The 26,935-nt window shown below is 40.9% G+C and overlaps 2 protein-coding genes across 5 annotated transcripts; one reads left to right on the forward strand and one right to left on the reverse strand.

Annotated features, from left to right (window-relative positions):
• Positions 1–8,288: 8,288 nt before the first annotated feature.
• On the reverse strand, positions 8,289–15,466 carry pkia (cAMP-dependent protein kinase inhibitor alpha). 4 transcript variants are annotated; one of them, XM_080854740.1, is made up of 3 exons: positions 15,391–15,466; positions 9,769–9,968; positions 8,289–9,471 (listed from the first exon to the last, which is right to left on the reverse strand). In XM_080854740.1, the coding sequence occupies exons 2-3, from the start codon at positions 9,917–9,919 to the stop codon at positions 9,389–9,391; spliced, it is 234 nt and encodes a 77-aa protein (XP_080710866.1). In that variant the 5' UTR covers positions 9,920–9,968; positions 15,391–15,466; the 3' UTR covers positions 8,289–9,388. The 4 variants fall into 4 exon arrangements, with proteins under 4 accessions (XP_080710866.1, XP_080710868.1, XP_080710867.1 ...); XM_080854742.1 differs by having other exon boundaries at positions 9,769–9,944; positions 15,391–15,450; XM_080854741.1 differs by lacking the exon at positions 15,391–15,466 and adding an exon at positions 14,720–14,775.
• Positions 15,467–16,465: 999 nt separating this feature from the next.
• On the forward strand, positions 16,466–25,283 carry zc2hc1a (zinc finger, C2HC-type containing 1A; the record flags this gene model as incomplete). The annotated part of the gene is given in 10 exon segments (XM_080854739.1): positions 16,466–16,597; positions 16,599–16,638; positions 17,597–17,673; positions 18,037–18,153; positions 20,802–20,943; positions 21,520–21,671; positions 22,060–22,171; positions 22,842–22,947; positions 23,641–23,751; positions 24,208–25,283. Coding segments are annotated over 10 exon segments (1,128 nt in total). The 3' UTR covers positions 24,347–25,283.
• Between the last annotated feature and the right edge of the window lie 1,652 nt (positions 25,284–26,935).

Below are 26,935 nucleotides of genomic sequence, written 5' to 3' on the forward strand. Positions count from 1 at the left end.
AACAAATACACACAAACTCAGACATACTTGCAAACAAACACACACACACACCCACAGCTGTAGAGATACACACACACACACACACACACACACACACACACATACTCAGCGTGAACACTCGACTCTCTCTCCTGCTGTCAAACTCACTCCTGCTGCTTGCTCGAAATGGGCAGACGGGCCGAATGGTCATTAGAGAGTTGCTGTTAACAAGCATCAATACAATGGCCAATTTCACTTCCTGTCAGGCGGACTGCAGTGCCACTGGCGTGGGAGGTTGTGTCGTCTCAACTCACACACTGGAGAGAGGTGCTGTCGCTCTGTGCGTGTGTGTGTGTGGTCATTTGCACTCCTGCATTCGGTCCAGGTTTTTTGCTAATTAGACACAGATGTCAAATGGTTTACTTAGAAAAGAGGATGTACGTCTTAGCACCACACTGCGATCCGTCTCTTAATCACTCTTTTCAGTTTCATACCGTGTATAGGTTCATCTACCAAGCTCTTTCCAAAATTAGATAGATAGAGAGATAGATAGACAGACAGATAGAGAGATAAAGAGAGAGAGAAAGAGAAAGAAAGAGAGTAGGCCAGACAGTTGAGAGAGGGGAGAAAGAGGGTGAAAGAGAGCCTCTGAGATAAATTGGAAATGATGGCATGACACTGCCCAGTCAGGCCAGAATCCATCATTGTCTGTGTGAGCCGTGTGTGTGATGCATGTGGAGAGCTCCAGCACCACCTCCACAGTTTCACGCTCACTCCCCAGAGACCCGGCATCTCACTGCCCACACATGCAAACACATGCCTGGGCCCTCTCTAATGGATACATCTGAATTGGGTCCTGGTCTAGTTGTTCCAGAACAGATTGAACATATTGCATTTTTTTTTTTATTTAGTTGCAACCATGATAGATTCCCCAGGTTTATGGGCATGTGCGCCATGCATAGGAAAACAGCAGAAGAAATAGGAATAGCTGAGGATTGGAGATTTACTGGAATTGCTAGAGCCCATCTCTAGTTCCATGAATGTCCACAAGGGGGTGCGTTGTGAACTACTCCAGTGCGATTGACGTGAGCCTTCGTGGGTTTTCTCAGTGGTGTCGTGGAAATGTCTCGATTTCAGTCTGAGGGTGTATTTCCCTTTGGCTGATTGTCACTGAAACCTCTCCTGGACATTGTGTGTTCACTGTTATGAACAACAATTGCTGGCATCCAACTTTATGAGAATGAAGAGTAAAAAAGACATTAGGAGAAGGCTGCGCCCTGGCAACTAGGAAAACTGGTTGACTGATGGCCTCATCCCTCCCAGGCACACCTCACTAGCATGGCTCTGTGTCCTGTCGTCATCTTACCAGACATGCTTACTTAAAAGCAAGGTGTGGTTTTAAATTAGCGCACTTAAATTAGTGACGCATGCCAAAACCTTACAAACACAGATACACAAACACAGCCAGTGTTGGGAAGGATACTTTCAAAACGTATTCCGTTACAGAATACAGAATACATGCCCAAAAATGTAATCTGTAACGTATTCCGATACATTAACTAATCTGAGTATTGTATTCTGAATACTTGGAATACTTCCACATTGAATTGCATTTTATAAGTGAAGGAATGCGGCCATCAAATCCTGCTTACTAAACAGGCCTATTCTGGTGTGTTCTACTGTTCCAACTGGCTGAATGTGTTGGGCCCAAGTCTCCCTGAAAGTGCAATTTTATTGTACTATAATTTGCTGTAGAGGAACAAAGACTATAAGACCATGTTAACGCAAAAGAGGTTTTACTTGGTTAAAGTAGCCACTATTTTCCCTTTATAGTTTCTTTATTCTTTATTTTCTCAGCTGTGAAAAATGACACACTAAAAACTGTCCATCAAAACAAAACGTAAGCTCAAACTGAATGTGATGATGGCAAAGAATATTATTTTTTTAAACTATGCAATCAAATATCATTTTGCCCACATGAAACAATGTTAAACTCAAAAACCAATATTACTTCTTGGTAATATAACAACAAAGGCTAGCAGCAAAAACCTATTCAAAATGTCAAAGTTGTACAGAACATAGGTGACAAAAGGTGTTGCTTTTATACGAATGTCAAATGAAAAAAGATAACAATTGATTTAACACAGAAATGAGGCCGTCAATTTACATGCATTGCCTGTGAACCTGAAGAGCAGTATGTTTTGAGCCACCTACCTACATACAGTGTTTCCCACAGAAATTTTGGAGACTATGGGGGGGGGGGGGGGGGGGGGGTGCGTGGCGCGCACATGTCCGGGCGGGGGGGGGGGTGGGTGGTGGTGGTGGATGACGCGCGGCAGGCGCATGTTTACCGGTTTACCACTTTGGGGGGGGGGGGGGGGGGTGTTTTTTCGGCCTAAAATTCCTGATTTCGCAGGAGCTTCCAACTTTTGGGGGGATAAAACCTATTATTTTTCCTGTGACCCAGCAAAACTAGGGGGGTCTGGGGGCATGCTCCCCCATAAGAGTTTTTTTTTTAATAACCTTTTAAATAGTGTCCTCTAGTGGGTTTTAGGAAGATAAATTAACAAATTGAGATTTAAAATATGGCACAAATATTTACATATTGAAGAATAAACATATCCTAGATTTTGTTTGGGATTTGTGTGAAGCAAGAGCACCCTGACCCGGGAGAGAAAGCTTAGGAACAGCTACTACACTTTGCCTCCACATATTAATGTGAGGCCTCCTTCTCTGCAATGACTGATCAAAACAAAGCAGAGAAACAGACTGTGCCTGGAGAAGAGCTTGGTATCAGCAGTTGCCTCCCTTTGTTTTAGGAAGAGAAATTAACAAATGTAGATTTAAAATATGGCACAAAAATAAACATATTGAAGACTATAATGGTCTAAAGGTGCTCATTATAGTTAATGTCAGATATCCTCTGTTCAATTTTCAAACTCTCCCTCACTATATTACTTTTTTGATCGAGCAATATTCCATGACACCTGATACGATGCCAACGTGACCGTTTCAGAGTACTTAGCCGAGTCTGTTTCTCTGACTGATGTATCAAAGAATGTACCTTGTGCTTGCCCAGCTCTGCTTTTAGGAACTCCTGGGCTATGTTAGCATCCAAGTTCAAGGCTTTAAAATGCGACCGTGACGTCTGCATATTAAGCAAAGGGGTTTTCCATTTCGGTCCGCAAATAATTCCTCCCATTCAGGCAAGAACGCCCGGTGTTCATATTCATACATTCGTTTAGCTCTACGCTTTGCTGGATCCATGGCATTCTTTCAGTAGCTACCGCTAGTCTGGCTAGTAACTCTCTGAGCCTGGTGCACACATTAGAATGTTTCACTTTGGAACATTAACGTTACTTGAAGACATCTCTCAAGATCGAGTGATGACAAAATATACATGAATAAATACCCCCATTCAAATCGGACAGCTTTTTGTCTGTATTTCCAAATATATTGCGAGCAAAATATGCATTTTAGATGGTTTAGATGGCCGGCAACTACTAACTGCTATCTTATCTTCAAACAGAAAGTAACGTGTGCGCATCGGGGCAGAAGTCCGCCTTGCGCATACAGAGAGCAGAGGACATAATGTAAACGCGCGATCATCTAGTGACAAAAATGACATGCCGTTGTGCAAATAAGATAAATAACACTAAGCTATTTATTGTGGTTAATAAAATAACAAGCTATAGAGTATAGACCTGTTTTATAGGAAAGGTATCCTTAACTGACTTCCGTTGTGATCTGGCGCTTTATAGAAAATTAAATTGAGCAAAGTTAACCTGACCTTTCAGGGGGGGTGCCGTTTGGGGGGCGGGGCGCCCCCCTTATACAATGGTAGGGGAAACACTAACATATCTCAACAGTGTTTTGTTTTCGGCACAGTCGCAGGCAGACAGCCGAACTTCGTGCTTTCATGCAATCCCAATGAGAGCGACACGAACTTCGTCTGAGCAAAAAAAAAAAAAAAAACTTCATGTGCACGCAGAGACTATGGCGGCCGAAATTAGACTATGGCGGTGCGCCATAGTCTCGTCAATGTGTGGGAAACACTGTACATATATGACCCACCTAGCCTACTGTACATGTCAACACACCCCAGTAAAGTGCGGTTGTATCTCAGCAGGAGAGCCTGCTCAAAGTGCTTATCTGTCATTTTGTTGCGATGTGGAGTGAAAATAAGCCGTTGAAAGACTGTGATTAGCCCTGTTTGACATGCTAGCTAACGTTAGCTAAAATTTGCCTGTGTTCGCTTAAACTGAGGTTAGATTTTTGAAGAAGCATCTTAAAGTAAGTTTATTTTGAATTAGCCAAGGGAAGCTGTAGTTTTACTGGTCACTTACTTTTAGATGCTTTTTCAAGTTGGAGGTGGAGTCTTTCGAAGCCGAAAGGAGGTTGTTGCACAGTTATATTCCGTCCTCCCTTCTCTTGCTTTAACATGAAATGCTTATTACATTTCCAGGATAGAAACGCATTCCTGCCCTGGCTCTCTTGTGCCGGCTCTGGCACGGCACCTGCTCCTCTTCAGACTCCATTAGCAGACTGATCACGCAAATAACATTTTCATTCGTTTTCATGTTGGGGCTTCTGGGAAATGCATAAAGTTGCCTTATTTTATTTAGAGAGTGAATAAACTCGTGAAATAGAGAAGTACCGTCATGTATTCCATTGATTTCAACAATGTAACTGTATTCTGAATACCATCGATTTAAATTGTAACTGTAACGGAATACAGTTACTCGTAATTTGTATTCTAAATACGTAACGCCGGTACATGTATTCCGTTACTCCCCAACACTGAACACAGCTTAAATTAGATGTCGTGCTGTAAAGGTTTTTCTTACATTTCCGCAGGGTGTTCCAACCCAAAACCACTGGAGTGCATAGTGCATAGCCTGGATGGCTAATGGGAACAGCAGTCATTCACATGACCATATACCATCAAAATTAATTTTAAGATGATAGCAAAACTATTTACCTCTAAAAATGTACCTCCAAAAGATGCAAATTGCTGCACGGTGTTGCTTTAACTCAAGTTTCATTTTTGGACTGATGGAAACACAACTGGGCCTGAACAACAGGGATGAATGGAGAAGGAGAAATGAAATCTGAAAGGAAATCTTGCCTCTTTATGCATCTGTTCGCCCCACCAACAGCCAACTGCACACTGGGGTCGAGTTTGATAAATGATTAATGGGTCTGTTTCTGCCACCCAGGAAAGGTCAGCGTGTGGATTTAGTTTGGTCTCAATGCGGCAAGGCCTACAGTAAAGGGCAAATGTCACTTTCAATGAAGCTATTCAACTGTGCTGGACATAACTCAATCAATGCTACCACAGACAATGACAAATGGTGAAAATATACATCAACAAAATATATATCAACAAAAATATAGCAACATAATGTTTGATGTGTAAAATTTTGTACTTATGTTATACATGTATATGTGTCAACCAATATATACCCACCAACTAAATAAATTGCAGTGGATTTTGATGCCAGTTGCTCTATTGTTGAGTAATTCAAATCAAATGCTCTGCAATTCCAACGTGTTACTGAGCATCACCAGAAAATAACCCATTCATTTAGCAAATTTCACAACACACCCGAGGACACTGAACACACTGACTGGTTACATTTCTACACACTACAGATCGTGAATAAGGCCCTGCTTTGCTTAAGGTGTTGAGGCAAATTGCTCAGGAGTGGCAGCTGGAGGTGCTGAGCCCTTTATTTATAGAGTCTTGGCAGAAGTCAGCCGAACCAGGAACAGGTTTGGCCAAGATCTGGCTCTGATCTAGCTTGTAAAATGTCTTCTTCCTGATAACAGGGAGTTTTGTTCTTGCCCTTGTTGCAATTGTGCTTGTTCTAAGGAGGTTCAGGCCCTAGGCTCTGTAAAGCGCCTTGAGACAATTGTATTGCTTTGTTGCTATATAAATAAAGTAAAGTATTAATCTTATTATTCATCATTATTTTGTCTAGTGTACCAAATGCTAATATCAAGTCTCTACTTAAATCCATAAACTAGGCTAGATGTCTGAAGAGTGACCTACAGTAGGGATGAGAGGGAGCCTACTACATACTAACGGACTGTGTCCTCCCTTTTGTCCTCAAGGTTACCAGGTTTTCTTGACGAGCATCTACAAGTGGAATGTGAAGCACTTCTTCTCTTCAATGTTAAAATCTAGGAACGCAAGTCAAGTTTATTTATATAGCACATTGCACAGAGGTAATTCAATGTGCTTTACACAAATAATAGCAGAGGGAACATCCAAAGGAAAAATAAAGACAAAGTGCTTAAGAGTGCAAGACAATAAAACATATATATTTAAATATACTGTATATATAATTACATGAAAGTACATGCAGTAGTATTAATACCAAAGATATAAATAATTAAAAGAAAGTACACAGCACATAATTAAGATATTATATAAGTTGTATAGACTAGTAGCTGCATTTTAAAATCTATTTAGTAGCTAACTGCAAGTCAGTGTGTAAAGCTTTTAGAGCTGGAGTAATGTGTTCTGTTTTCTTGGTCCTGGACGTCCAAGTCTAGCAGCAGCATTGTGAATGAGCTGCATCTGTTTAATGGTCTGATTGGGAAGACCAGTTGAGAGACCATTGCAGTAGTCAACCCTACTGGAAATAAAAGCGTGAATGGGCTTCTATTGGTCTTTGTGGGCCACCAAACCCTTGATTCTGGCTACATTTATTAGATGATAGAAGGCTGTTTTGATGATTGCCTTGATATGGTTGTTGAAAGTGAGATCTGAGTCTATTAGAGAGTCAAGGTGTTTCCTAAGGCTAATTATCTTCTCTTAACTGTCAAACACAATAACTCTGAATTCTTTCATTATCTAATTAAGACAATTTGGCTCATCAAATTATTTAAATGCTCTAAACAATGACACGATGTGTCTATTTGGCGGAGACAGCCAGATATACTGTATCTGTGTGTCATCTACAGAACCATGGCAATCAATGTTGTTGTCAAATGACCACTTGCAAACAGCTCTCAATAATCTTAGCTATAAAAGGAAGATTTGAGACAGGTCTATAGTTGTTTAACACAGGCATCCAGAGTTTTCTTTTTAAAGAGTGGCAGCTATTTTAGTGACTTTGGGAAAGTGCCTGATAGCAGTGAGTCATTTACCATGTTCTGCAAATCAGTAAAGTCAGACTGTGAGTAATTGTAACTAACATTACATTTTCTTGTCTATAGTGAGTTCAAGAATAAAGAATACAGCTGGATGGTTGTTGACACACCTTTTTACAAACTCAGGAACATGGCACTGATGCGGTTTCAGTTTTCACTATTCATCGTAATTACATACACCATGAACTCAACCTATAGTTAACATAGATAATAATGATTCCAAAGGACATATTTTCATGCAGGTAGCAGCGGGCTATGTGGAAGTCATACAGAAAGATAGTTGTGCCACTTTGGAGGGAACTACGGCTAGGGTTTTATTAGTTCCATTATTTGTCAACCCTCCCTTCCTTCCTTCCTTCCTTTAGTTACGTACTAATCCTTCCCCCTGACAAAAACATGAAGGAAATGAGGAAGGACTGCAACAAGGATGGAGGGGTCAAGGACAGACATACATGAGAAATTAGATGTACTCACAGATTACTTTTAAGAGACATCAATTACTGATCACGCTGCAGCATAGAGTTAAAGGACCTGTTGTTATATACAGCATATAAGGAATTAAGGACTTCAAGATCAATCAAAACATAAATTCTACTGCAGCATATATATTTGTCATAAGAGAAGCAACAAATAACCATAAGGGCTGGTCTAATGAATTGTACCTACATTGACGCAGCAGGACTGCATTTAATCTTGTTATTCATCATTATTTTCTATTGGTCTATTATACCAAATGCTAGTATCACAATTTCCAAGGTCTTCACTTAAATCCATAAACTAAGCTAAATGTGGTGTTACACAAATGTATTATTTATTATAATATTCACATAAACCGACCTTCAAAATGTGAGTAACTAAGATCCGTGTCAGGTGTATGTTGGATGCCTCCAGATATTTGAACCATTACATAGGCTCTAACAGAAATAAAAAAATAATACCTGTTAATATAATATAATATAATATAATAATATTATAAGTCAAATAAAGCCATTGTCATGTCCTGGACCCAGGTTTCTGCAACAACTGGCTTGAGATCTTTTGACAGCATCTCCAGTACACCTTTGCTGACTGACGAGCTACCTTTTTCACAGTGCTGAAATGAACCCCTGGATTCAAACCCCCTCACCCTTTAGTGAAATCCATTCATGTGGGTTTTTAAGCACTTTTATTAACGTTATACATCATGTGAAAAGCTTAACTGACCACAAACTCAATGCCTCAGCCGGAGCACCTACATAAAGTTAATGCCAATATGCTCAGACCAAAGAAATCTCAGGCAGGCTAAGACACCAGAAGCATATCTCCTCACAGTACTTCTCATCACAGTCTTGACTCTCGGTTACAGGGCCAGTTTATTGACAAAATTGCACAACTTCGACGTGGCAGTAACAGCTCTTCCATATAAAAGTTGTAGTGCACATAAATGGGACCTTCATAGTGGTTTCTGTCACGTACTAACATGCATGCTGGCTGGATGTGAGTTACATGGTATATACACAAACAAAAACTTGCAAATATTACTATATAATGGAAGTGTAAAGTTTATGAATTAACATACCTACAGACAGAATACAACATAAATGTCCCCTATGCTATACATTGGTAAACAGAGGGTGAACTACAGTATGCTGTCTCATCACAACTACAAAGCCACTGGGTGGTAAATATGTGAAGCCTAACAACTTTGGCAGTTTGATCTATTGATCCGGAATCTTTGTCTTAGCACAGGTGTGGGTCAACAAGTCCGCCTGGAGGACAGAACCTACCCTACTCTGCCCTACCCTGTCTCCACTTGCCTCATGGCCAAACCAAGTGAGCCTCCCTAGGGGAAAACCCATTGCATATCTGGTGTGGTAGTGCCACAAGCAGCCTGCCTAAATTGTTTCCTACGGAACTTTCAGCTACAGGGAAGACTGTAGGTGGGGCAGCAGATCACTGGAGATGTCCATTACGGCAGTAAATGGTCGTAGTGGTGGTAATGGTGGTGGGAGTCCTCTCAGCCTTCAGCACAGACATGAGGCTGCCTAAGTGTTCTGGCGTCCAGCGGCTGCTTTAGGTACAGCCCCTCCCCTGTGCACGCAGGCGGATGGAAGAACATGTCTCTTAGTAGTTTAACCAGCAGAGCGTCCATGTCCTGATCTCAGAGACAGGGTTCGGGTTTGGGGTGGTTTGGAGTGGGGTACGCATTAGGAGAGGTGGGGTTAGTAGGTGGTCGCCCCCAAATGCCCACACAGATCTCAGTAATCAGTTAGGTGCCCTCCTGCTTGGCCTCCTCTGGCTTAGGAAGGGAGTCTGTGGAGCCCTGGCTTGGCTCTCCTTCATTGTCATTACCTGTTAGAGAGAGAGAGAGAGAGAGAGAGAGAAGGAGAGAAACAGAGAAGGAGAGAAACAGAAGACAGGTGCCGAGAGAGAGAGAGAAAGAGGGGCCAAGAGAAAGAGACAGACAATGTGAGAAAGAGACAGAAAGAGAGTTTGATAACAAGGTAAACACAGACTTCAGATGTCTGATAACTAGTTGTGATGCAGCAGATGCTTCGACTGGTCTTACAGAGTTCAGTTTTATTAAACCACTGAAGGATTAGCTTGTTTTGAAAGTGTCAGATAACATAAATGTATGACACAACCTACCCGTTTTACTGATGTTGAGCTTGGAGAGCGTCTCAGATAATTCGCTTGACCCTGGGTTGCCTGCAGCCCCGACAATGTTGTGTACAGCATTCCTCCTTCCAGTCCTTCCTGAGGCTATAAAGTCTTCATAGGATGACTCAACATCAGTCATAGCTGATGCATTTCAGCGAGGTCATCTGAAAGGCACCGTTCATGACACGCTATCAGGAGACAAGAAACAATAAGGCACGAGCAAACAGTGTAGGGTACTATAGTTTACTATGGTGTAGTGTACTATAGTGAAGCATAGTATAGTGCATAACATGTAGTGTATGTGTGTACCTTAAAACGGGACCCCACACCTAAAAAAACTAATACTATAGTCCTAGAGGCCAGTTTTGTTATTTATCTAAGGACAACGTCAAAAATGATCATGTTCTTAAGAAAAACAACATTGAGGATAGAGACATCTAGGTTGCCTTTCCTTTCAGTGGTCATACCTCTAACAGCCACTAGATGGAGACAATTTTTGTCCAACACAGAAAGGGTCAGCAGGTTCCACTGTCAACAATTAAGTGCATTCTTTTTTCCCATACTCACATCTCAGTATTGTTTGTATATACCTTTAGAATCTGATAGCATGAATAAAGAAGCAAAAAGGAGTTTCCAAACTCAAACATATCAAGATTGCCTCTGAGGATTTGTGTAAAAAGTACTTTCAAAACCCTACAGGACAAAAACAAAACATAACTGCAATAATCCAGGTTTAACCTGCTTTTGAATCTTACGTGTATTAGCCTCGGTTGTCATTTTAGTTTGCAGAAGGGTTAATATGCGTAATCCCGGCTGGTAAAAGGTCAAGGTTCAAAGAGACATGGTGGGCCATATATGGAATAAGACACGCATCATGCCTGGGTATGGAATGCTATCACTATCATCCGAATATTGCTGCTTTGTGTCTACATGTACGTCTTCCTGCTTGCATACGTATGTGTTGTGTGCGTGTGTGTGTGTGTGTGTGTGTGTGTGTGTGTGTGTGTGTGTGTGTGTGTGTGTGTGTGTGTGTGTGTGTGTGTATGTGTGTTGGTGTGTGAGAGTGTGTGCATGTACGTTGATCTGTATGTGTGTGTGTAAATGTGTGTGTGTGTGTTTGCATGGGACAAAGCTGCTTTCAGAGACACAAGCTCCCCAGGTTGCTGCAGTGATGACCCCAGTAAGTGCTTATCCATCTCAAAGCTTTGATTTTTCGTCTGGCATTGTGACAAAGATACACTTAAAATCTTACATGAACCCCCTCAAGGAATCTCATATTAAAAAAAAAAACATACTTGACCCTTATGTCTTTTTTTGACAAAACGGTTGCCCACTAATTATATTTTGTATCAATATAGTCCACACACATCTGCCAACGCGATCACGATAATGAGTTAAAACAATGACTTCCTCTAGGCTATCTTACCCTATGTACTGTATGTATGTACATATACTTTCTCTGTTTACAAAATAACAGGACCATGTTCATATTACCCCTTTATTTAATTGAATGTACTGTTTAATATGCTGGAGGGATTCCATGTTCTGTATACAAGACATAATTAACCCTTCAACAGGGGAGTTTTGAACATTGTAATTAAACAATGCATTCATAAACATTCTAAACCTGATTGTTCAAATCCTTGATTGTGATTGGCTAAAAGCCGTTGTAAAACCCAGCATTACCTTACAATTTGACCTTATTACATTCCATATTACTGCGCAGCGAATGGCAAGGCATTCATATAGCGCATTTCATACCCAGTGTTCCATCTGGCTGTTGCGTTGCTTCAAGGGTTGCGTGGCAACGATTTATTTAGGAACTATAATTTTTAGTGGCGGAATAATGACGGTTTATCATTAAACTATTGTTTCTTAAATTGAATTGTCTTTATTTATGAAACCATATCAAATATGTGTAGTAACAGGTTTAGAAAAGCAATAAGCCCCGCGAGTCCGTGCTTTGCGCTGATTTTAGAACAGGTAAGGGGGTTTAACGGCACTCCGCTTCGCGTCGTGCCTAACAACTCCCTTACCTGTTCTAAAATCAGCGCAAAGCACGGCCTCTTGGGGCTTATTGCTTAATTATAACACGGGTAGATGGAATTATAACACGGGTAGATGGAATCCACCATTCTGAGAATTAGTTCCGGGGTGTGCAACGGTATAACTGTACGACCTGTTTTCATCTACCTGAGCGTTCCATATCAGTGTGCACTCAAAAGGAAATATCTATCCAAGATGGCGGCGTGTTGTGGCTAATTAGGCCGTAAGTTGACCCTCGAAAAGTGCTTTAGAAACCTAACTTCGCTCCTCAGGCTCCGAACTAAGCGAACTTCAGTTCATAAAAAAGAACGAGTCGAGAACCCTGTTATCGTTTCATCCCGCTCCGCAGACGGCGAACTACACAATCTTTAGCTCATAAAAAAGAACGAGTCGTGCTGAGCTACCAAAAAAAAGTTCGCCGCTGACTTTCCAGGCGATTGTCGATACGTCTATGTTTTATGCAGACCTAGAGCCAGACCTAGAGCCTAGAGCCTGAATTTGCTGTCTTTCTTGCAAATTATACAGATGGCAGGTAGGACGGGGCCAGAGCTTGATCTGGATCGAAGTTTCCTATGTTTCGATAGGTATTCCACCTTGCGTTGGTGAAATTCTGTGTTTCCTCATGCTTAACAGAAGATATATGCATGTAACACATCTTGCGTTTCGAAGATATCTTTTGTTTTACATTTTCTGTCGAGATTTCTTCTTCTTCGGCAAATACTTTATCTGTAACGTAAATTCAAACCATGGTGGTCGCCATCTTGCCAGTCTGTTGTCAAATAGCAGCTACCTCATTGGTGTAGAACGATCACATGTCGAACCATGCCACCACTCGTGATCAAAATCTTATTACGCTGTGAAGGCTCTAGTTCTGCATAAAACATAGACGTATCGACAATCGCCTGGAAAGTCAGCGGCGAACTTTTTTTTGGTAGCTCAGCACGACTCGTTCTTTTTTATGAGCTAAAGATTGTGTAGTTCGCCGTCTGCGGAGCGGGATGAAACGATAACAGGGTTCACCATCCGGCCTAAATGTAGTGGGGAATGTTTCATGTGAATTAAGCTATCTATACGACTTTTTATATGTCTAAATTGACTCGGTTAGTTGTTTCTGTGCTACGCAAATGTTGCAGAGTATTGAAAGTCTTTACTGAAAGTCTCGAATATTATTTGTAGGTGACTTTTAGCGCTTAGACCAAAAACCCATTGAAACACACGTAGCTTTTGTGCTAAGTCTAACAGACGTGAAGTTTCCAATGCTATTTGTCTGTTGCATAGCAACAGCCACACAAAGGGGGACTATTTACTCTTGGCTACTGAAATGCGATATTCAACGTTTGGTGTCTACAACTTTTTTTGTGCTGAAAGGCAGCTTACTGTTTACTTTAATTGTACTTAATATTTATAAAGTCGCTGGCAACCGTGTTATAAAAGCAATAAGGTACTCAAGTCAGTACGGTATCGTCAATAATGTACTTGTTCGAGGGTTTGCTGCGCGTCGGGCCTAACAACTCCCTCGAACAAGTACATTATTGACGATACCGTACTGCCTCTCGAACCTTATTGCTTAAATGTAAAATTCTAAAATTCAAGGTTATATTCAATGGACCTCAATATTCCTTAGAACGTCCATTCTACATCATTCTAAACACACCAGTGTGGTAGCTGAAGGGTTAATAAAGCCTACTGTTGTGAACTCCATTCTGACCTATTGTGTGCTCTGCAGCTTAACAGAAATTCATTACAGCATTAGGGCCTGTGAGATATGCTCAGCCAAAATGCAGAACAGCCGAGCTATATTTAGTCTGTGTTATCATCTCGGCTCAATCGTTGTCAGCTGTTGCGTTCAAAATGGTGTCACTCGGCGGGGTAAACATTTATAAGGAGGTCACCATTGTAAAGCCGAGGTGCCTGATTTGGCCACATGCAGATCTATCAGACACACAGAAACTCTTTGAGAGATTTCTTCCTTAACACGATGAGGAGACAGTTATACGTAGAGGTATGCTGGATGTATGGCACAAACAGACGGCTCGGTCTGAGTGGCAGTACTGTCACAGGGTCTTACGCCGAGCTTTTGTTGAATAATTTATAGAGCTGCCTACATTATTCAGTGGCCAACTAATATGGGAAACAAGGTTGCATGACCAGGGAAAAGTATACTATTTGAATACCCTTAGTCACCTAGTCATGTTGTACAATAGAATACAACTGGTCTTACAAGAACATAAGACAAGTTTTATAACTTGTACATTTTTGCCCTAGATGTACCAAAAGGAACCACAGTAGTAGATTCAAGGCACATGTACAGGCACTCTCATATTTCCAGGGCCCTCTCAAGTCCAGAAAATCAATATGGGCAGAGGGCGGGAGGAGGCAGGATGCCCGCAGGGAAGAGTGACAACTGTGTGAAAACAGTCAGGCAGCACTGTATGCCTGATTCAGCTGTGCCCATGCAAGGCCATGGCAGTATAAACCATTCACACATGACGAGGCATCTGCTGCATCACAACTAAGCTATCTGTCATTTCTTTAGTTAACAAATCATATGGATGACTGAAGCTCATCTTCGTACTTCACAATTCCAATACTCAAAGTACACGCTCCACTATATAATACTCTGAAATGTATGGACATAGATCAGGGGAAAGTGTCTTCTTTGAGATTATGTCATGTGTCAAAGCCTTAATATTGTAGACAACGTAACAACATGTAATGTGGACATCGGTTGCTCAAGAATAAAATGTTTTAAACCAAAACAGCATTTCTCTCAAGTTTCCTTATAAAACAGATGGAACTTAGCCGACTAATTCCAATGACATTGTTATGACTGAGCGGCATCACTATTTAAAATGAATTATCCATATTGAATATAAAAATGACGGACACTTACATGCTGAAGAGCCTGAAAATAATGTCAGAGGTGCGTTCACCATAAAAAAGGCTCGCATTAAAATCAGGTTGTCAGAATTTGTTCTTCAGTTACAAAACGTAGCCGATGCCCTACTTCATTGCAGTGTCCAGATAAAACGGTCATCTGTTATAGCCTGTTTTTTTTTTTACCTTCATCTTATTGCACATTTATCAGTTACCGAAAAAACGATTCTTATAAGAGACTAATGTTGTAACAAGCTATACAGCACTGACATATGTCTAAAACTGGTAGCTCGTGTATTAGGCTAAGCCGACATTACTATGCACGAATCTGTCACTTCACTTGTTTATGGCGTTACAAGTGTAGCATTCCAAGCAAGCACCAATAGTTGTTAGCTATGTTCTACTGTTTCTCAATTTGTAGGCTACTGCACGCCATTGCCTGAAACTCGCATTGTTTTAAAAGCGAGGCTGTTGTGTTTAGCGACAATAACGGCTGCATAAAATAGACAACTTGAAAATAAGGATTTTGGTCGATGTCGATGCGGGCTAAATTCCTTTGTTCAACATGTCCTATTAAGCTCCAATTTACGCATATGGAACTATTAATGTGAGCTGACAAGCACTGACAAATATTTCGAACTTCCGATTTAAATGGTGCGCAATTAGCCTAATTCTGACAACAATTACCTGTTTTTTGCTTTGCGGTGTCCAAATGTGGGCATGCAGGTCGGCATCAATCAGTTGTCGCTTCCGTTTACACTTCAGAGATGTAACGGGACGCTTTTTCGGTGCTGCACACTATCATCATGACGTTACTGTAGCCTACAGGCTGTCGACAGAATGGACAGTGGGCTACTTGGTGTAGCTATTGCAAATGTGAGGTTTTTTGGTATGCCCATGTTTTAAAATCTGTATAGTTAATGTGTTAGCTTGAATAAATTAAAAATGAATCATAATTACAGAAACTCAATGGCAATTAGGTTTATAGGCTCACATACGCTCATCGCGGAACTGTAGCCTATAGGCTATAGACTATCGGTGTAGCTATAGCCTACTGAGGAAATGTAATTCTGAATTACGATTATTTCTCAGTCAGTTTCATTTTAAAGTAATTTTACTCTACGATAAGTATTATTTGCCAACAAAAGCATTATCAATGATAGGCCTATAATATAGGCTATGCTATATTGTCATTCACAAGTCTTGTCAAGTGTGAATCATTCTTAGTCGGCATAGGTCATAGGCTATTTATAGGCTATGTATTTATATTTATTAAGGTTACACATGAAAGTAGGCCTAAAATAACTGGTATACATGCATTGTTTACTCTTAGCTAACATAATTTGGGCTTTTTGTTGAACTGTTGATTGTTACAAACTCTAGCCTTGCAGTGGCGCACATTTAGTAGGCTATAGCCTAACCATTGTTTTGCCCTAGTTGCTTACATGGATCCGTGGCAAAAATACAAATAACATTAACTCCACCAGAAAATAACTCGCTTGTTTTGCGGAGCAGAAACACATGCCGATTATCTTAAAATGCCTCCACGGGAGAGACTCATATGACTGCTGGCATTCGTCAGACAGTGCACCTATTATGAACTTACTTTCATTTTATTTGTCTCTTTTCCCACTGCGATATACTTTACAATTTAGGTCGACTTTCTTCCTCTTAAATATTGTTTGTTTACTCATTTGTAAGATTAGGTTAGATTGTTATTGTGGACAAAAATTGTACGGCGGTAACTAGATTGAAGGATACAATGCATTGTGGCAACTCGCACGCCCATCGGATAACAATGCGCGTCTTCGCCAGAGAGGGGACGACCAATGAGATTTCTGGATGTTGGAACGTGAAGCGGCTTTTAGGAAAATCCAGTTGCCACAGCATCATCGGGGCGGTGTACAGCTAGACGAGAGATGGAGGACTTTGACGGTGAGCTGATTTTGAACATTAAAGCAAAGTGGAACAATGTAGTCACTAGTACGTGACATTTCGCTTCCATATTTCTATTTGGGGGAAAAACAATTGAAGACGCTGGAATGTCATGAATTTCTAGGACACTTGGATGTTTGTTTTCATGTGCTTGTGTCTAGGGAGGGGACGGTCGACCTCCTTCCGAGTTCCAATCCATCACCAAACCCTATGCAGCAGTAGAAACTAAGACCACTAACAGACAAGACTATATATTCCAGTCTAAAACATTATGGTTATTAATTTGAAAGACCCTGTGTGAAATTGTTGCTGTAGCAACCGCTTTGCAGTATTCCAATTGGTTAGCATGGTTAGCTAGCAAGTTCTCCTATGATAGCTACCTAGCCAAGGTGTGTAACGTTACTGTAATACTACCCTCTCATCAGTCATCCTAGCTGGTACTAGCTAACGGTCACAAGAGGTGTGTTGTGATTAATTAACCTCGTGGGTTTGGATTAACATATAAGTAAATGCATTTTGTTCAGTTAACGCACTGGTTAGGATTTGGGTCAAGAAAAGGCCCCTCATCTTAAAGGTCTGCCATACATAGCGTTAGCTTGCTGGTTAATTTACATCTGCATGCTAATAGTTGTTCTTGTTGAATGATGTTTTGCCAAATGAACATCTGGTTCTGGAGCAGACAAGGCCGGGGTCTGGCACAGATTCACCATCTTAGCAGAACATTTTATTCGCTAGTGGGATGTACAGATAACTTGACTATCGTCATGACTTTGATAGAGGCGATCCACCCAGTATAACATTATGATTAATACTAGCCTACTCTCTGTCACTATGTAATTGATATGCTGAGCCAACAAATATATTCAACCACGTTTTACATATGGTCGACTTCTAGCTGTACCATTTGTCTCCTGATAACCTTTCAGTTGGTGATTTGTACCAATCTTCTGTCACACAGACCCAGAGTATACCCCACCAAATGATGTGCTGACTCCCTGCAAAATATGTGGCAGAACCTTTTTCTCCAAAATTCTTGTAAGCATTGCCCTGAAACATGTCTTAGCACTTTGTAAGTTTATGCACTTAATCGATCATTTAGACCGTTTAGGGTTCTTTCATGTGTGGATGTTTTTGACAAATCACTGCAGCAGTTATCAATCATCTAAGCCTGCACCTGAAGCCCAAACAAGGCATTGTTCTGTTTAGCTTGTGTAATGTATGTGTGTGTTAGAAGGTGGAATTGTCTTTACTCCTGTTGTGGTGCCTAGCAACCAGCAACACTCTACAATGTAAACACACAATAGGCTGCAATCTGCCCAGCCTGTTGCTGCCTGTTAACTGCCCTGCTTGCACTGTTCCCGCCTGTTAACTGCCTTGCTTGCACTGTTCCCCTCGCAGAAGAAGCATACGCCCATCTGTCAGAAGGCAGCTGCGAAGAGGAGGAAGGTGTTTGACTCGGGCAGGCAGAGGGCTGAGGGAACTGACATTCCTGTTGTAAAACCTCTGAAGGCTAAGGTAACAGGATAGACCTGTTGTAATGGAACAAATAAGCAAAACAAACAAACAAACAATCATACAGAAACCCACAAAATCCACACAAAAGCAGCTGTTTAAAAATGTTATATCCTTGCCAAGCCCAGACCCCCGGGTATGGATCCACTGTCAGTCTTTAGTTTCCCCTGATTGCATGTCATCCCCCTTAAACCCCCTTTGATTGTATTTCAGTCACAAAGTACCACCAGCACTACTAGGTTTAATACAGTAAGTTGACATTTTGACATTGTTTTCATAATTTTGGCCTTGAAGTGAAACCTTGGAATTGAATTTAAGTAGAACCTTGGAATTCAATCTTGGTTAAGCAATTTTAAGAATGCCCTATGTTGGTTGGAGCTCTAAATTGAGCTGAATCAAAGGATGTAAGTAAAGTAACTCATTGTGATCATCTTCAGATTATCTAATTGTTCTAATGCATTTAGTTTTATCTCTACCTGAAGTTTTTTTTTCAGTCTGTCTTAAATATATTTAATGTTGAAGATGGTAGATGCCACAGCCAGCTTCACCACTGGGGAAGACAAATTTAAATGAGTAAATTAAACACTCGATTGTCTCAGACTAATATTACCTTCACACCCCTCTGACAGAACCATTTTGCAACATTTTTAAGAAGGTAATATTGTAAAGGCATGCATGCCAACAAATCTGCGTAGGTTTTGCTTTGAGATTTTCTTTGTAGATGGCCATGTAGACTGTCTTTAAAGTAGAGTTGCCCCATCTTTCTGCTTTCTACTATGCTGTAGTGTAGAAGACTACACTGCCTCTGATTGTCCCGGCATGAAATACCAATCATGTTAGTGTCTTTGAGCTTGAAAATGAGGACTAATTGTCAGACCTAAACAATCTTAGTGTACTGGGCGTTGTTTGGATGTATTGCAAAAATGAGACACATATCAAAATATATGTGATGGCAAAAAATGATTGTTAGATATATTTTAAAATTTCCAACAATGGACTGTAAATCCCATAAACTGCCAGCCGTTAGTTTATTGCATGGTTAAAGCCAAAGCTTGGTGATCCTTATAGTGAATAAATGTAACCAGACCTAATTTGAGGTCTTTTGGGGAGGCCACATCACATATTATGACACTGGACCTGAACCAATTCTGTCAGCTGCTGTCATTTTCAAAGGAGGATGTTTTTTCCTTTTTTTTTTCTTCAGTTCAGTTTCATGAAAAGAGTATGGAAAGCAGCTCTGGAAAAAACATCCTCCTGTTTTTTTTTGTCAGTGAATTGACTCATGGGATTTAGATATTATGTAAAGATATAGGATTATTCTATGGAATTATGAAGGCCAGGAATATTTTGCTATAATTGTCATGCACTGTGTGCATCACCAAGTGTTTCTTTGCCCTTTGCCTGCTTAGATCAGCTCTTCCTCATAATTAAGATCAGCTCTTCCTCCTAATAAAGTTTGGAGGTTCATATGTTATAGGGATGCACGATATTGAATTTTAGCCGATATCCGATATGCCGATATTTACAAGCTCATTTTGGCCGATTGCCGATGCCGATATATACACCTCAGCTTTTTAATTATTGAAAAGTCTCTCCTGTACTAGAATTAATCTGTTATTATACTACTAGGGTATTGCTGTAAAAACAGGACATTACAGACTTGATTTGTATCATTTTAGAAATAGACATTCACTCATGAAACTGAAATGGTTTCAAATATGGCAGATGCCAGGGCTCGTGACATAACGTTTCACATCGCATCAAATGAGGCATCATCAACTTCTCTGGTGTCACGTATCATGCTTGGCTAACTTTGCAAGCTAACCTTGGTTAAGTGACTTACAGTTTATTAACGTCCCTTCTAGGATTTCTAGACTAATCTATGTAATGTTATTGCCAAGCTAGCTGTATAAATTCCATAAATGCATGAGTGAGCCATGTACAGAAAGCGTGGGCTTGTGACGTAATGTTTCACATCCCGTGAATTGAGGTATCATCAACTTCTCTGGTGTCACGTAGCATGCAACCTAACAAGCTAGTGTTGTCTAGCTCCGAAACGTATTAACGTCTATTAGCGCGACAGGTAATGTTGTAAAGCGTGGCACGCTGGTGGTCTGCATCTATGCATGCAACCTACGTTATGGCCAAGCTGCATCTCCTCCTCCTTCTCCTGAAAAGTTTTCTGACAAATAGGCATTTTGTCATCATCCTCTGATACTGTGAAGTAGGCTACTGCCACACAGCCGACTGTCATAAAAATGTGCTTCGTTTGCGCATAATTTACACGTCACCTTATCGGCCAGGTACATCGGCAGAAATGTTTAATATCTGCAGATACCGATGATAATTAAGTTTTGAAGCCGATATCTGCCGATACCGATGTCTTGCCGATATTATCGTGCATCCCTAATATGTTATGCTCCACAGTATAGGCTTGGCTCACAAAATGTCAACCTCTGATGTTGGCCCATGATGACTCAGGGTGTAAATGTGTTTGCATTTGTTTGTGTGTGTGTGGTTGTCTGTATGTGTGTGTCCATCTGTGTTCGTGTGTGCGCCATCGCTTGCGTTTGTCTGTGTATGCACACGAACGGTGTGTGTGTGTGTTTGTGTGTGTGTGTGTGTGTTTGTGTGTCTCTGGGTTTCCATAGGCGGAGCCACCCAAGAAACAGTCCAACTGGCGAAAGAAGCATGAGGACTTCATCGCCACAATCCGATCGGCTAAAGGGCTGACCCAGGTGATGAAGGATGGAGGTCCTCTGCCCCCTCCTCCTCCTCCGTCCTATGATCCAGGTAAACTAGGATGCACCTAGGCATGTTGGGGGGCTTAATGTTCATGATGGTTCACCTGATGAGTTTGTGGGTGCAAGCCTGATTTCCAATGCAACAAAATAAATGTTGTCTAGTATTCATAGACAAGGTATGTTATTTTGCTCATTGGAAACCTATATGTTTGATCGTTGAAAATTGTGCATATAATGTCTTTGTTTTAGTGAAGTCTGCAGGTGTTTTTTTTGTTCATTAGCATGTCAGGGTCTAGTGAGTTAATGGCAATTTAGCTGATGAGTTGATGAACATACAGGTCCCTGTACAAGTCAATATCTCCTATCTGACATGCCAAGTGTAGGCTTCAAGAAGGGTGTTATAAGGTTCATTGGAAAAATTCAAGCCAAAGTATTTGAATGTTTAATGTTGTGAAATGTGCACATACTATTTTATCGGTTTGTCTGATGCTTTCAGATGTTCAAGGAACCATGAACACATGTCTTCCATTACATGTCTTGAGATGGCTTTGGATGGGAATGTCTGCCATTCAAATGTCAGCTTATCCTCTTGTTGCAAAATGTAATGTGACATTCGCTCTCCTAGATTACATCCAGTGCCAGTACTGTCAGAGGAGGTTCGCAGAGTCTGCTGCCGACCGACACATTAAGTTCTGTAAGGAGCAAGCAGCAAGGATCTCCAACAAGGCAAAGCCTCCAGGAGTAGAAGCCAAAGGGAAACCCATGGCTCGAATCCAGGTAATCAGCCCATTCTGATCTCTCCCTCTCACTCTCTCCCTCCCCCTCCCCCTCTCACTCTCTCTCTCTCTCCCTCCCGCTCTCTGTCTGTCTGTCTGTCTCTCTCTCTCTCTTTCTCTCCTGCTCTCTGTTTCACTTTATCTCTCTCTGTCTCTCTCTCGTTTAGATTTCAGCATCAGATTTGTCCCCATTCTGAAGGACTTACAGTAGGCCAGTAGGTTTTCTGAACACACTGAGGATTCAGTAGTTCTCAGCTGCTGAATTATTAGGTTATTTAACACATTTTAAACTTTTGTTGTTGTTGTCGATGTTGATGCAGGACTGTTGGTCCAAGACTACCGAGCCGCCCTTTAACATTAACATTAAGCTGCCTCTGGGTCCCGTCTAGAACAAGCAACCTCCAGTGAAGAAGGCTAACTCCACTATGACCTCCACTTCGCCTGCTTCCTCACGGCTGCCGCAGCGATCCCTGTCTGGTTCGACAGCAGGCACCGGTACAGGTATAGTTGCACTGATGACGGCCTTTCCTCTGATACTTCCACTCACTTTAAGGTTTAACAACCCATTGAAGTCTATTGAGAAGGACTCATATGTGTGTATGATGCTTTAGTCTATTAATCTCTGCTCCGGTATTTTTAAGTCATGTTAATTGGAGATAAGTGTGCAAACTATGAAGTCATAAATGGATTGGCTAGATGAATGGTAGTGGTGAATTGCAACCAACTGAATACCCCTCCCTTTACAAGCATGTACGAGAACCTACGGTGGCTGTCAAATGCCACAAAAATGCAAAAGACCCTCTTTAGAGCCAGTGTCTTGGTGTGGTTTGTTTGTCCCTTCTGGGCTACTGTATAAACATGGCAGCGAAACATGGCAGACTCAATACAAGGGGATCCGCTCCCTATGTAAACACAAAGGGCTCATTCTAAGCTAACGAAAACACAACAATTCATAGATACTGGTGATTATACAACTAATGACAACTTAATTATAAAAATTATATTCCATTCTTGCTAATAAATCCCTTCACACTGTACTTTTAAAAGACGAATGTGTCGAGGCATGGAGGGAAATGAGGAAGTAAGGAATGCATGCTTGAAAAAAAAATTACAATAAACAAATGAGAATTAATATGTGTGTGTAAAGTAGCTTTTCTATGTCTTTGTCCAGGCATTCCTACAGGCAAAGCATCTTCTGCTGGATCAGTGAGGACTGTCTCATCCGGGTACGCCCATGTTCGCTCCAGCCCCACAGGACTGACCAGCCCACCGTCTGGGTAATAAGAAGCTTGTATCTGTATGGAGACAACCATGGTGACGTGTACTTAACATGGATGGGGGCAATTGCAGCATTAATGGTTAATTTGAAATTACTAAACTAACCTCAATGCCCCCATAAGGCGGGGTTTGAACTAGGATTGAAAGTTTTAAGTTACTGATGATACAGTGGAGGGGAATATGATGCTGAGCTCTTAGGCATCAGTCTCTTTAGCATTCGCTCTCTCAACACGCCACTAGTCCAGGCTGTTTACTCCCGTCACGTTGGTGTTGAAGTGGCGCCTGACACTGAGAGACTGTCAGTAGGAACGCAGACTGTAAGACCACAGCCTCAGGCAGCAGTCGTTAGACTGTGGCATGTGTCTTAATGTGCAGTCCTTGAGTATACTCTACTTTTACCGCAGTCCAGTGTGTGCGCTAAGAAAAACCCCTGGCCTTGTAAAAGGGAAACAGACAAAGTGGCTTGGACTAAGCCATAGACTATTCCAGCCAATCTTCAACAAGGCATTCATGCTCCAATCTCTTCTTCAGAAGCACAAAAGGGAGGGGTGAATTTGAATGGCTGGTGACCGCAAATAACAACAGCCTTTCCCCAGGATCAAGGACTGCACCTTTAAAGTGTAGACAGTGTCCTTCATCCAGTTGATCCACAGAGTAATTGTCTGAGTGGTTTTGTTCTTATTCCCCTTTAGAGTAACCATGAAACCCAGGACTGTTGGAACCGTAGGATCGGTCAAGAGTGCCTCCTCTGGGATTGCAATGAGAAACCGGAAGGGCTATAATTCAGATATCGACAATTCAAGGTATTACATTGAACATTTATTACATTGTAACACATTTATCTTTTTATTGATATTAAGTCATTCTTATTGACTGTGATCGCAGTCAGTAGCAATGGAATCTTGTAAATAAGTCAGTAGGTCCAGTAACTTGTCTAATGTTTTTGTTAATATGAGTGTCTGTATTTTTGCATTTCTTACTCTGTAAAATGACGTCCTTATGACATGTGATCAGAGGTTATTAGACTAAATAGAACAGACAAAAATGTAATTGAATTGCTGTTTTTAATACAATTAAGCTGTTGTGTGAGAACCTTCTTACATGAATGTAGGAGGTCATGAGAAGGTCTCTCACACAAAACAGCTTTTCAGCCTCCGCGTTTCACACACATTCTTCTAGGCAGTTGAAAAAGCAACCATAAATCTCTTTCAAGAAGCTCAATTGAAAGGCTGCCATCTCCTCTCTCTCTCTGTCCTCAGCAATGATGCCAAGACAGTTAATGAGGTGGGTGAATCCATGGGGCAACTGACGAGGTTCTGTCATGACTGTGGCACCAAGTACCCTGTGGACTGGGCCAAATTCTGCTGTGAGTGTGGGGTGAAGCGAATGTACATTTAGCTGTGAGAGATGCGCGTAGGGATGGGTGACCATGGAAAGACACTTGAGATGCTGAAATGAATCACTCGCTTAGATGCTGAAAACGTCCTTGTGTGTAGGCACAGTGCTCTCGATGAGACACTAATCACTAGACCAATCACTCCATTTCTGCCATTTTATCCCTCCTGTTTCATCCAATTGAATCCCTCCCATATCTTCCCATCCCATGTTTCCATAGCAAATGTATTGAGTGCAATATGATTGACTACTGATCAAAACAGGATTAGAAGTATTTTGTCCAGGCTGGTGGATTATATGGCTATATGTGTGGAACTCTAGCCTTAAAATGAACATCTCTTTCAAATGGGACCATCAATGAATTGTATTGAATTGTATGCCCTAGTGTAGCAACTGTCAGTTCTTTTTAAGGGATATGACAACAGTATGACTTCAGATGTGGTCAACTAAGTTATTATTTATGGTATTGTTTTGCAGTTATATTTTTAAACATATTGTGACAGACAAATGATTTTCATATACAGCTTATCAATCTTATTTTGTATATATATTTTGTACCTTTTCTTTGCTATGTTAGCTGATAGCTCTGTCTGTTTTTAACTGTCAGTATTGGAAATCATTTTACAATGTTACCGGCAAGATTTCCACAGAAATGCTGTCCATCAAAACAACCCTCCCCTTCAAGCATACCTTAGCTTGTCTCTCCAGACACCTACCGCTCATCTACTTCAATAGTTTCAACATCATGACTGACAAGTCTTGACAAGTAACTGACTGCATAGCTGATCACATTTACACTTATTGTAATGCGATGCAACCCAAAGAGGCTGTATACCTCACAACCCAATCCTTTACACTTGTATAACTTTGTAAATTTGTGCTTTTAGAAATGAGATCAGCAAGCTTTCATGAGAAATAAAACAGCCAAAGGGTGAAAATACACTGCATTTCAAATCATCTGTTATCACCATGAATAAAACATTTACACAAACGCTTTGCTTGTGTGATACTGTCATATTTACAAATTCCAGACTTTCCTCTGATCTCTTGGAAAGATGTGGTATTAATATGTAATTAGAATCAGCTAACGAATGTTTAGCTTGCTTGCTTTCATATTTTATGGGACTAGCCATTAGTAACACTAATCAGTCTTTTATCACATTCATTCTAGTTTCAAAGGCCTCTTCTAACTTCTGTATAAAAATGCTGTTAACAGTTTCTTGAAATGGTCACGTTTCAGTAAGTAGGTAGAAGTTTGGGAACAATGCATCATTTAATCTTTCGAAATATCATGAATTCAAAACTCATCCTTCACTTGAGCAGCCATAATGTATCCCAAATAACACCTGCCAATTAAATCAGCCTGGCGTGTACTTCTGTCATTATTGCGACTCCATCCGGACACACTCCAAAGTCCAATGCAGTTACTCAAGCTTATTCTATTTGAACTCTTCATTTCCCTTTCACTATTCCCATTAACTGATTCTAATGTAGTAAGTTTCGCTATCTTTATTGTTGTTAGCTCATGGGAGCTCATGTAAATGCTGCATATGGTAGCTATTTTTACAGTTGGGAGCTGAGTTCATAAATGTTTATATCTATCTATAAATCCAGGAATCTCTGTGTCTGTCTGTCTGTCTAGGGCGTATCTCCCTGACGGTAGTTCCGTTAGTTATGAGATTTCGCATGTAGCTTACGCATGTCATGAACCTGTGCATCCTTGATTTTGAAGATTTTTGAATTTATAGTTTTCGAGATATTTGTATTTTACCGTTTCCCGTAGGAAACAATGGGTTATCGTCTCCCGTCCCGTCGGCACTATGGGTAGTGACGTCACAATCAAACGCGTAGCGTTATTAAACTATCCTGCCTTCACTCAAAGTTCAGAATAGCGTTGGATATGATACAGATATGATACAGGAGGATATGGATATGATACAGGAGGTTCGCATTCAAATTATTCTTGGTGAACAGAACAGATACAGACTTTTGCTCAGGTAATCTTAAGACAGTGATTGATTTTATCTATTCGTTTATTTTTAAGCTTCTTTATATTAAGTTTCAAAGTAATGTCTGTTGTACAGCCATCTAACAGACAGGGAATAGTAATCCATCAAAAATATTCATATTGTTTATTAGTATACCGTTTGCCGTGCATTGAAATGCATTGGGTTTAGCGACGCGATTTCTAAACCCAATGCATTTCAACGGGAGCCAATACATTGTGACATCGACATAGACATAGATTTTGGCGTAAAATGTCCTATAGTGTGTAGGCTATTCATGAGGAACACACACTTCGATGAGCACACACTCCGACGTCTGGAGTAGGCCTGCTCATCTGTAAGTAAATTTAACCTGTTCACGTTAGTTGCTGTGAAATTAGCTAGCCTATTGACGTGCATCGAACGTGCACTGTGCACTGAATTCGGGTGGGGGATAGTAACGCCATCTCCAGTCAGCGCAAATCTCGCTGTAAATTATGTTGGCCCACGTTGTCATGTTATCCTCCCAGTCCTGCACTGAATTCGGGTGGGGGATAGTAACGCCATCTCCAGTCAGAGTATTTAAACTGTGTTCCCATTGTAAGGA

Source organism: Sprattus sprattus (genome assembly GCF_963457725.1).
Source record: "Sprattus sprattus genome assembly, chromosome: 17".
Taxonomy (NCBI): domain Eukaryota; kingdom Metazoa; phylum Chordata; class Actinopteri; order Clupeiformes; family Clupeidae; genus Sprattus; species Sprattus sprattus.

Excerpts from the sequence above, each read along its gene's own strand:
- pkia (XM_080854740.1), bottom strand. The coding sequence starts at position 9,919 with ATGACTGATGTTGAGTCATCCTATGAAGACTTTATAGCCTCAGGAAGG. Across the intron at positions 9,472-9,768 it reads GCTCAACATCAGTAAAACGG|GTAATGACAATGAAGGAGAG; the intron begins GTAGGTTGTGTC and ends TCTCTCTAACAG.